Raw genomic sequence first — 13009 nt, 5'->3', positions numbered from 1 at the left:
GTTTGCTTCACTAAAATTATTCAGTTTAATATAATTATTTTTGTTTTTTTTTTTGAATGAATGCAGAAAATACTAGAGAACTAATGCAATTAGATGCTGTTGATGTCCAACCTATCTTGACTACCCAGCAGTTAAATTCTCAAAAATTATTAAACAAAGATTTATGTAATAACAAACCCATAACATTGGAATGCATTGAAGGTAAATACATAATTTTAAAATATATTATGTAGTATGTGTGTTTCAGTGTTTGTATTTGTATTTTATTTTTATTTTATAGAAAAAGAAAAGTACTTATTTTTGGACAATGATCCTGCTCAGTTTTGTTTGATAAAAGATCTTTCATATGAATTGATATCAAAAATTTTGGAGTTAGGTCCTTGCCAACCATAACTCGAAGAACTTCCTGAACAATGTTATCCAAAAAGAAAAGGCCATAGATTTATTCCAAGCTTATACAAAAAGAAATTACCAGATGGGTCAGTCATTAAAAGAGATTGGTTGTCATATTCTAAATCAAATATGCGAATGTTTTGTTTAAGTTGTATGTTATTTCCTGGAAAAGGCAAAGAAACCCCAAATAAAGCTTGGATTCTAAATGGTTTTGAAAATTGGTCAACGTGTTCTCTCAGTATTACTGGTCATGAGGTGTCATCAGCTCATGTTTTTTCATCAATAAAACAAAAAATTAGACAATCTTCCTTACCGCTTATACCTTCACTTACATCTAAAAAAAAAGAAGAAGTATTTATGAACCGTGAAATAATCAAAACACTAATTGATATTACCTTATACTTGGGACGTCATAACATAGCATTTAGAGGCCATAAAGAAGATCGGCAAAGCACTTTAAAAGGGAATTTTAGAGATTTATGTTCTCTTCTTTCAAAATATTCTCCTACACTGTCAAATTATATTGGTCAATTGGAAGAAATGGGATTAAATAAACGTCCTCAGTATTCATTTATCACATGTCATAGACAAAATGATTTGATAAATTCAATATCAAAGTTTATACAATTGAAAATTGTCAATGCCATTAAGAAATCAAAGTTTTTTAGTATTTCTATTGACTCAACCTTTGACTTATCCCACAAAGAGCAAGTTTCCTTTATATTTAGATATATAGATGAAGATACTTTAGAAATAAATGAACGTCTTCTAAGTTTAAGAGATACACCAAAAACGACTGGAAAAAATCTTTTTGATATATTTAAAGAAGTTTGTAAAACTCATTGTCTTGACTGGACTAACTATCTTATTGGACAATCCTATGATGGTGCATCAAATATGAGAGGTCAATACAATGGCATTCAAAGCTTAATTATTCAAGAAAATCCACTAGCAATATTTGTTTGGTGCTGTAGTCATCGACTCAATCTTGTTGTCTCAGATTGTACAAGCATTTGTACAAATGCTATGGATTTATTTGGAAACCTTGAGAGATTATATGACTTCATTTCTTGTAGTAAAATACGTAGTTCATTATATGAAAATAATTTGAAAAAGTTGTATCCGGGTGAGCAAGTACGTAGATTGAAGAGAGTGTCCACTACAAGATGGATGTCACATAAAGCAGCTTTGGATAACGTTTTAAAAACTTTTTCAGCTATTATTGAAACATTAGAAATGATGTGCGATAGTGAAGTTACATGTGATAATAAGTCAAGATCAGAAGCTAATGGATTTTTGAGTTATTTACTATCAAAGAGATTTGTTTATACAGCATACTGCTTTAAAACAGTTTTAACCATTTTAGAACCGGTATCAAAAATTTTACAAAAAAAAGACTATGATATTCTTTCAGCAACACTTTTATTACAAAGCAAGTATGAAGAATTGATCCAACTACGTACAGATGAAGCTTTGAAAAAGATAATAAGTAATGCAGATGAATTTATTGAAAATACTAGTTTGGAATTTTCATCTTTAGTAGAAGGACGAGTTAGAAGAAAAAAAGTGATGTGTGGAGAAACAAGTCGGGATGAGCCACTGGTATGTTCTAATACAAATTTCCGTGTTAATACCTTTTTTGTAGTTATTGATCGAGTAACTTCTGAACTAAATCGACGGTTTTTTGATCAAAGTGAAAATAATGTACAACAAATTGGTGTTTATAAAGATATTGCACTCATGACTAAAAAACGAATTAAAGAAGTTCAATTAGATTCCAACAGACTTCCTAATGATGCGTTTATAGCATTTTGTGGTGTGTATGGAAAGTATTTGAAAATTGATGAACTTAAATCAGAGTACTTGACATTCACTAAATGCATTGATGCTTTTTTAAAAACAAATGAACTCCCAACCAGTTTCCATGATCATCAAAATAATGATATCAGTGATGATAGTAACAGTGATAGTTGTCAAGAAAATGAAAATATAGATGATGCTGGTAATGAAAACCTCGGGAGTTTAATACCAATATTTAGGTTAGTTTTATACTTAAAAGGTTGGTCTCATTAACTACCTTGAAATTAATCAATCTAATTATATCTTTAAATTATGTTTTTATTTATTTTTTAGAATGTTCATGAAAAATAATCTTGTTGGTATATTTCCTAATATATACATATTTTTAAAAATATCATTGACATTACCAGTGGGAAGCGTTTCTACAGAGAGAAGTTTCTCTAAATTAAAATTAATTAAAAGTAGACTACGTTCTACTATGACAAATGATAGGCTAGAAAGCCTAATGACTATATCTTGCGAATATGATATTAATATTGATTATGAAGAAGTGCTCAATTTATTTAGTCAAACTAGTCCTTTATTGTTTAAAATATTAAATTATTAATTTTTCATCTCTTACGAATATAATTAATCATTTATTGTATTTTTAATTTACATATTTAGTATTTTTGGAATAATCAACCACAAGTTTTTAAAAATGAATAATATTCTGTGTTTTATATAATAATGTGTAGACACTGTACACTGTAGAATGTAAGAACATTTTGTTTGTTGTAAATTGTGAATATGATATTTTTAAAATATTGTTAAAAAAAAAAAAATGTTTTGATTATTTTATATGTTTAATATTTCAATTAAACTTAATTTTTTATTGCTAACTGTTTAGTGTCTTAAATTAAATATGTATATATTAAATATATACATCAATATATGTGTGAATTATGTATACAATTTGAATGGTTGTAATCTACTCTATGATGCCAAATACTTGAAACTCTTATATTTTTTAACGTCAATAGAAAAATTGTAAGAGTAGTTATTCTATTTAAATTATTTTAATTGTATAAGTCCAATACTATTAAATTAGTTTTTGTGTGTTTATGTAAATACCCTAGAACCCTTTACTTTAATAATTGGTTTTTTATAAAAAAAAAAAACAGTAATAGGTAAGCAAAAACAATGCTTGAATTTATATTTAGATGGTAGCTGGCCCAACCCTTTGGGCTGTGACCTGTGGGTGGGTGTCCATTTTTTGGCATTGCATGGCCTTCTAAACTTCCTATATACGCCACTGTATTGAATGTTATTTAAAATAGATTTCCAACATCATAACCTAATGTGATTGGATGAAGGAAGATTCTATATAACAGGTAACAGCACGTTTAAGAACAATTGCCAATTATTGGAATAGAAAACAGTTAAAAACAGTCATTCTTTGTTAGAATTTTGAAAAACACTTGCCTGCTATAAGTGTCCAAAAATTAAACATGAAACTCAAAGATAAATATTCATTTTCAAAACCTTGTCCCGTCAATACTCACATAATATACTTGTGAATCGACTACAAACATTATCAAAGCCAAATACCTATCGCTGAAGTTAAATGGATGCTCACAGCTGTCCTTAATATGAACTAAAGTCTTCGAAAACCTAAAAAAAAGATGGGCAAGTGGTTTTAGTTCAATGATATAACATCATTCTATACGAAATACGAATACGATAAATGAGACGATCTGTCAGTCAGCCAATATTATAATAATAATACAGTATTTATAAATTACGGCAACATAACTAAAATCGTTAAGAATCTTTGTTTCTCTTAATTTATTCAACGATTTTAAAAACTACTATGAATTTTCTATTATTTTGACTCGGAGAAATGTTTATCGGCAGAAAAAATACACATTCACATCTTTGTAAAGTCAATAAATCACTACTCTGGTCCTTCCAGAATCTAAAACTTTATTTTTCATAAAGTTTATTTGATTGTTATTATATTTCAAAAACAATTTATTTTTACAATTATTGTTTGTTTATATTTCTTAAGAATTAATGTGCATGCATTTATCTTCGCTAAATTCGACTTTAATCTTTATATACCAAACCTATATTAGATTCATCATCATTTTTTTTTGTTCCGTATCTTGTCGACATTTTGCGAGACTTAAAATTTAAGAGGACATCACTATTGTCTCCCCCTTACAAACATCTAACAAAGTAAATTTGTGTTTATCAGAACCAATTTTGTATTGTTACTTTGTTACCTTTAGTATTTAGAGTCAATTGTTGTATTCTTGAATTTGAAGTTAACATTATCTGTGTTTGTATTTTAGTACGTTGTTTTTTACAATATTTACATGTTTAAGCTAGTTATAATCATTTTTAAATATTCCATAACAACATTTAAATGAGTAATAATTATTATAATGACCTTACCTTCAAGTTAGATTATAGGTCAATGCAGTCTAATATTTAAGTTAACAACACAACTGCTGAATACAAATTGTGTATGATGTTTTATGTTTGTAAGACAGTGACAACAGTGTTATGAGTCTCATATGCGACTATTTAAGTTATTTAAGATGGATACAGCCCTGGACCTTCGGATTTTTTGCCAATATAATATTGAATATTGAACATTATATATTATAGGTATCATCCAATAATATGCTGCATAAAAACATGAAAGTACTGTGGTATTTTAGTATTATATCTGTATTATAATTAATAAAATATATCTATAATACCTCCCGGAGATTACATTATTCTATTATTATTATTATTATCATTATTATTATTATTATTATTATTATTATTATTACCTATTGTACTGGCACTTTTTATTTATTACCTATTCTAATTTATAGTTATTTTTTGGCACAATATTAAATTATGAAATACGTAAAATATACGAAGAATAAAACTAAATAAGTTAAGTATACCTATATGATAATGCTTTTTCTGTATATTAATGATTTAATACTCAGTTATAGTTATTATTTAATGCTTGTTCAATAAACAATCCGTAAATCATACATTTATACCATAACCTTTATTCTAAAGTTATGTATTAAAATGTACAAAGTATAATTAATATAATATATATACCTAACCTATCTCCAAGTTTCTATTTAAATTAATTGAACAGTTTTAAAATTTTAGAAATAAAATTTTAATCTATTTTGATTACAAATAACATTATGTACGAGTTATTATTATTATTATTATTATTTGTAAATTAGAAAACTGGAGAAGACACTCTGCTGTATAGTAGGTTTAAAACGTTCCTGGTAATACAGTGGGTCAGTAGGTCACCAATGGATGTGTTCAATTTGAACTCAATAATGAATACTGAACAATAATGAATTTCACCCTCTATTTTTATGGATATTTTATCATTTATAGTTATTTAATACTCATATTGTAGTTCAATAATACGGTAAGAAGAACTAATTTTTTTCCAAAACACTGGTACTCGTATTATACAACAATTATTATCATAATACTATTATGTTATTGTTATTAACTTATAAGTTATAAGTTAATAAACTGGCTTAGATATAGTAGAGAGGTGTTAATAGATTCGTGACAAAGGCGTACTAATATAGTGAGAAGGATAACTTCCCGAATCCCAGCCACCAGACATCCCGGAATACTTTTTGATACCGACTTGACAATTATTCTGAAATGCCTTTTTTCATCAGTTTTAGTTTTAAAGATCATCGGTCTAAAATAGGTAAGCTCAAAATCTAAACATCATTAACTTGTTCAGCTTTAACTACGAAATGATGGCCATATTTTATGTTGCTTATACCTACTCTAAGGCCTAGATTAAATAACAAGCGTTATTTAATGTATGTTTATTTGAAACATCAGAACAATATCTTTAGATATTTTGTTAATAGTAACTTGCCACTCTCCGTTCGTGTAATATTCGAAATCAGATTATCAAATTATGCTGTATAATTGTATGTAATTTTAATTTGAAATTTGTAATACTCGTTCAACGAAATAATGAGTAGGTATTAATGTATTATTAATAGATAGACGATAAAAAACTCACCGTCAGCATCGCATGTATTATCTTTTTGTTGGTATTGTGCAGGGCCTTAAGTATTTACGATTTTCGGCTGAAAACGTTTGCAAATGAAGCAGTACTGCACTAAACATGCTGTATTGGAATAGTGCACCAGTTTGTGTATTTGTGTTACGACTTACAACTACCTTGTAACAGTATTGCGCACTTTTAACACAGCTGCTGTTGCTGCTGTAATCAGTCGGATAGGTACGATATTATTTATTATGTATATACCTATTGCAAATCGTTTACAAATAGCAATAGATAAATCATAGTTATAAAAATATTGTAATTAGTGTAAATTATTTTTATTACTTATTAGTATTTATTAGTTATGGGTTTTAATTTCAATTCAGGTAAAAATCATATATTGTTTTATTTTTGGATTTTTTTGTCACATTCTCATATATCTTTATATTTTCTTTTTTGTCAAATTAGAATTCCCGTACAAAGTCTGTTCGTGTGTGTATCTATGTTTATGAGTATTAACACGACCATAATGTAATATGTCGTATGTTTATAATATATATTATTTAATATTATATAATACAATATAGTATTACACCTACTTTGGTAGGTGATGGATACCTTATTATTTATATAATTATGTACTACAGTCTATAGGGAGACAACTCTTATGACCAATGTGCGCAATTAATAAGTAGAATATAAGGTCTATACCGGCTATACCTATAGCAAAATGTATATTGCAACATACCACATGCGAGTGTTTATTGCATGAATTATTGTAATATCTATTAATAGATATACAGGGAACAATACGAAATAATAAAATAATAAATACGTAGTAGGTAATAATTAATACATATTAATTAAATAATTTTAAAAATATGTAGGTACTTACCTAACTATTATTGTATTATCAAATAATAAATAATGATACCAATAAAGTAACAACTGTAATATATAATATTTATTGGTATATATTTTAAGTATTATATCTATTATCTATAATATTCACTATGTATTTAAATATTACTTAAAATAAAAAACACTTGGTTGAGTATGAATATTACAAATAAACTCGTTGTTTTTATTACATAGAACTTGCATACCCATTGTTATTAAATTATTATTGTGTACATATTTCTACGAAACTATATATTTATAGTATTCACAGTTCAAACTCACTATTGTGAAATATATTGTTTAATATTTTATATTTTATATGAAGCCCAGCTCGATTATTCGTCATTGTGTGAGGCATAGTCCAGCACAGTAGAGGGGTGGGACTGTGGGATTGATTTATACATTCAGTTTTCACTTATTTTCAATCAGACTGCTAGATGTGCATCAATAAAGTCCATGTACCTACAACCTATAACTAATATTTCTAAAAAATTAAGTTAAATTTTTTTATCGATTGTTTATTCTATACAATTGTAATAATATTATAACAAGCATATTTGTTTTATTAAATATGTTGTTAAGTCAAGGCCAAACGCGTTCACACACATTTTTCTAGTGAATTAAGGTCTAAGACATAACTTCATTTTCACATCAATACTTGATATTATATTATCTATACCTATAGTATTAATTTTTTAAGCAAATTTTAGGAATGTAGGTAAAATGTACCTGTAACATACGTATTATGATTAGTTAGGTAGATATTTTGTAAAAAGTATCTGAACTTTGAAGTGGTTTATGCTTAAAAGAACAATTTGTAAGTACACTTAAAATGTACTGAGTTAATTCCCGTCTTGATGATTTCATGTACACATGATGTATATTATGGACTATATGATAGGCACCTAATTATATTTTATCCTTCCCTTTCTATGTCATAAGTTAGTTTCGTATTTTTGTTTGCGAGTGAATATATAGTGTCCTAAATCCTAATTAATTTACTTAAGGTTTTGATCACCGAATCGATAGAATATAATGTCTCTTTAACTAACCTAACCGGTTACCCACACCAGTATACTAGTATAGTTTAGTTTATTTATTAAGTATTATATTATTATGATGTATAACCTATATCAATAACCTGTTTTGACGGCTTCCAAACAATATTTAATTATTGCAGATAATATTCAACTTTGTAAACTCATAATGATTGAACATCAAGCATTATAATATATTAGATTATTAACATTGACATGAAACCAAAGTTCCATCATATTATGCCTGGTCTGTATTTAGGGGGAGCGGGAAACGGAGGGCCGTTTGTCCGAGCAACTATTTTTTATATTTTATGATTTTGTCAAGACCTAATTAGACTTTACGTTTGTTATCTAATATCGAGATTTAAGTTAATTAATAATGTTAAAATTATAACTTATCGTTATCGATACTATTGATGATAATATGATTATTTTGTAATGAATAAGACATGGTCAATGATATTACTGTAGACTCTACAGTGTGGAGTACTGAAGTGTAGAGTGTATTGAGTGTACAAATATTATCCTGAGAAATTATTTGACATTTTTGTATTTATAAAGAATTTACAGTTGAACTGACAAGTGATTAGTCAAAATAGTGATAATAACATGACATTTTACATTTGTATCAATAATAATAGTAGTATAAAACTATAAAAGGTAGTAGGTACCTATGTAGTTTTGAACTATTTAATTTTTGAAATATAATTTTAAACTCTGAGAGGAGCGGTTAATGTACTGATTCCACAATAATTGAAATTAGAAATTTGACAAAATTCATCAACATTTTCACCAGAAAATTAACAAATTCTCATTTTTATGAGTGATTTTCTTATTTCGTTGTAATTCAAAAACTATGAACTGGTTTTTCTGAGAATTTTCACTAAGTGTTTTTTCAATCTTTTTCTACAACATGACTTATTTTAAGCTATTTATAGACACTTTTTATTTTTGATCTAAAAAAAAATTTTTTTGTTTGATCGAAATGCTTGAAAATGTGTTATACGTGTCATAAAAGTTTTATAATAGCAGTTGACAAAATATATTAAAGATCTATAGGCATAGTTTTTTTTTATAAGTAGGTACCCGTTTAAAGTTCAAATGTTGACAAAATTCATCATAATCTCCAAAATGTACAAATTATTTTGTAGTTAAAAAATTATAAAATGTTCAATTTATCTAAAGAAGGATTGTAAATTTAAAACAAGAATTTTCACAAATATTACATACTGTAACCTAAAAGTCTAAATAAATATATAAATACAGTTCTTTTTTACAGGTATTTTAAGTTCTGCAAATTTGGACCATATATTTAAAAAAAAAGGATAACGATTTTAGTTTTTTTGTTGTGATTTAAAAATATTATTCATTGGTACTTGAAACTATAACCTATAACCTATAACCAATAACCTATATAATCAGACTTTAAAAAAAAAAATAAATTTAACCGACAGTAGTATACTAGTATACCAGCTGAGTGTGGCAGACGGTAGTAATATGATCTGGTAGTTACATAACTTATATACGCCGATGATACCTACTTGTTTACTTTTCACGGATAAATCGTGGGAAGGAGTTCATTCTAAAGCTATGATTGGTTTGAATGAAATTCAAATATGTCTTTGTGACAGAAATACAATATTATAAATAATGATAAAACAAGATCAGGGAACGGACTTTATTAATTGTAATAAAATAATCAAAATATGTAAAAATATGAAACAAAATTTGGCTACGATTTGGTCGCAAAATGATTTTGTACGATTATACTCACGTTCCACATGACCACATCGATTGATGTAATGGGGGCATATTTCATATTAGCTACATAAAATGGTGTGAGTTTCTGTAGTGTTAGTCCTGTATGTGTGTCTAATTATTTTCATATATTTTGTGCATGTTTTATTTTTCCAGGATAGATACATTATATGATGCAAATTTATCTTTAACTAAATTTCCTATGTGACCTTGTGCTTTTCTAATTTATTTTGTGCTATTTAAATAATGCATTCGCTTTCTGACAAAAGCCTATTACGATTTTCCAGTTGTTTTATCGTGTGTACTAAAAAACTAAAATTCGCAACAACGCAAGTTAAATCTTTTTGAATGAACATTTTCCATCAAATTGTTAGCTGTATTAATATCTGGGGTAGTTTCTAAATTTGAAATTAAAATTGTTTAACTTTTTCTAGATGTTCACAAAAATATTGAGTACCTTCTAACCACGTACACCACTCGTTAAAATAGACCTTGTAGGGTTGAATTCTTTTGAATATGCAGCTGTTACTGCTACCTTATTATTTAATGAACTTGCAACTTTATGCATTTTAAACTGATTAAAAAAATGATACAAATTAAATATACGAAGACAAACAAAAAAACAGCAACAATACAAATTCCTCTTGAACTAAAGTCTAGACATAATATATTATGCTGAAGCGTTACCAAGGTAGGTACCTACTTATTGACAGCTATATTATAGTGCCATTTAAGTACGACGTACTTAGTACGTAATATTTTGATAACGTAGAGTATTTGATCATCGTCAAAATTTACTTATCTTGTTATTTTAGGCTTTCATGACCTATTAAACTTATTGACGTCGTATTTAATAGCAAGTATCGATACGTGGTTGTCGTTTACCTAACCTAACCAAATATGTTCCGATATGTATTTAAACGAAAATATGTAATAATATGTAAAATAAATTTGAGTTTATTTCAATTAAAATGATCTAAATCGTACATATTTCTTACCAGATTAAAAATATCTAGTTCCAATAAAAATAAATAATTACAATAAAATCCGTTCTCTATTCATGGCTTTTTCAATGAATAAGACTTTCATCATTTTAATCATTAAATAAAATAAAATCATCAAATAAATGTCAGTCCAATAACAATACATAGCTGCAGTAGGTACTAATAGTCGAATATACAACGTACATACTTCTAGTGTATTGGTGAAATTTTAAGAATAATTTATTTAGATATTATTTGTGATGACAACTGAAGGTGGCATATACATTTGCAAAATATAGTAGAGAAACTATGAATTATACTCGAACGAAGTCAAAAATTTGATATTTAAACAAACTATGAATAGGTATGATTATATTTTGCTTTGTATCAATCAATTTATCAATATGATCTATTAGTATGGGATTAACTAGGTGATAGAATTTTAAAACGGCTCCAAGTTAATCAAAACAATATAGTACATACGAACCAAAATAATGAACCAATGGTTTATTTTAAATAAAGATTTAAGTTTAGTTATGAAATAATAAAGTATTTCTTATACCAATATATTGAAAATGTATCAAAGCAACTAGAACCACTAACTAAACTATTAAGAAAGGATGTCAAATTGATATGGACAAAATACTGGGAAGAGAAATTTGATGATATGAAAGAATATTTGTGCTCAAATAGTCAAATCTAATATTAGAAATTACAGCCTAGAGAAAAAAGTGTATACTTAAACAAATGTTAGGAGAGGGGTGTTAGTTCAATACATAAATAACTTCAAGAAAAAAATACTATGCACAACCTTGCAATTGTTTATTTAAAAGAAAAATAAATCCCATTGTCAGTTAAAGAAGAAAACCATTTATTTAAAAAGTTATTAACAATTAAAGATATAAGTAGGTATCGTCTTTAACAAATTTACTGGCAATACTGGCTAATTATTGAAAGTGAATTTAATGTTATGTTAGATCATGAGCCTTTAGAAACATAATATTTTAAAGCAATAGCATAGATCTCTCTCCATATTATTATTATCAAAATCATTTACCTGTCAAAGAAAATACTGAAGCATATTAACTTATTCAATATCCACACATTTTGTATTGACTATTGAATCTGAAATATCCATAACAAAAAAAATCTAGAAGAAACAAATGTGAAATAATTGGCTTACTTTCGAAGTTAGGCCTAGCAATACAATAAAACTGTGTTTTATTCAACAGTCCATCTATTTTATTGCCTTAAAATTCGTCAATATATATGTAAATGCATATTTTATTTTTAAGTTTACAATTCATACAATTATAAAAATTAATAGGAAAGGTTTAAAAACGTACTTCAAAGTTACTCATAAGTTTTTCTTAAGTAATATTAAAATATCGAAAGTACATATGTAGGTTTTATTTACATAAACTTAAACCAAAAAATAACAAATTTAGTTATTATACTTGCATATCTTAGTAATTCGAAAAATTATTATTTTTCAAACAGAAATTAATTTCAACATACATATTTTGTTAATGATAAAATAGTTTAAGATTTCAGATTTGTATGAGCATAATAGCACATCTCAGAATATATGGATAGACTTACAAACATCTGGCCTGCTGTTTATTAACTTAACAAGGAAGGGATTGGTACTATAGTGGGTTATAAGTCATAATTCTTAGATCTTAATAATTGTAACGTTGAAACATATTACCTACCAAAATATTTTTATTTAAAATGTGATAACTATGAAATACCAGCAGTTACATAGTAGTGTAGCTTAATTGCCTATTTAAGGCGCCGTGTGATAACAATAAGTAATAACTAATAAGTGACTAATAACCAATTCGAGTACTATGATTAAATTATTGAAATATTATTAACCATCAAATATGAGATACTACAAAATTGTTAGGTTTAGTTGCAAACATAGATAATAAATTAATAATTCATTTAATCTAAAACTTTTTATAATATTAATTACCTATATATTATTATGTTAGGATTGTGAATATGCCAGTAATATTTCAATTATTGAAGATTGTGAAAATTCAGCAACTGAAGTAAATAAATATTAGTATTTTTGGTGA

General features: G+C 26.7%; 1 protein-coding gene across 1 annotated transcript; it reads left to right on the top strand.

Moving 5' to 3' along the window:
• Positions 1-63: 63 nt before the first annotated feature.
• Positions 64-3090, top strand: LOC111030822 (zinc finger MYM-type protein 1-like). The gene is made up of 4 exons (XM_022310514.1): positions 64-201; positions 281-2432; positions 2527-2768; positions 3083-3090. The coding sequence occupies exons 2-4, from the start codon at positions 523-525 to the stop codon at positions 3088-3090; spliced, it is 2160 nt and encodes a 719-aa protein (XP_022166206.1). The 5' UTR covers positions 64-201; positions 281-522.
• Positions 3091-13009: the final 9919 nt, after the last annotated feature.

The sequence above is a fragment of the Myzus persicae genome, unplaced genomic scaffold (assembly GCF_001856785.1).
Source record: "Myzus persicae strain clone G006 unplaced genomic scaffold, MPER_G0061.0, whole genome shotgun sequence".
Lineage (NCBI taxonomy): Eukaryota > Metazoa > Arthropoda > Insecta > Hemiptera > Aphididae > Myzus > Myzus persicae.
Note: the sequence above shows the minus strand (reverse complement) of the source record. Positions and strands in the feature narration are given on the sequence as shown.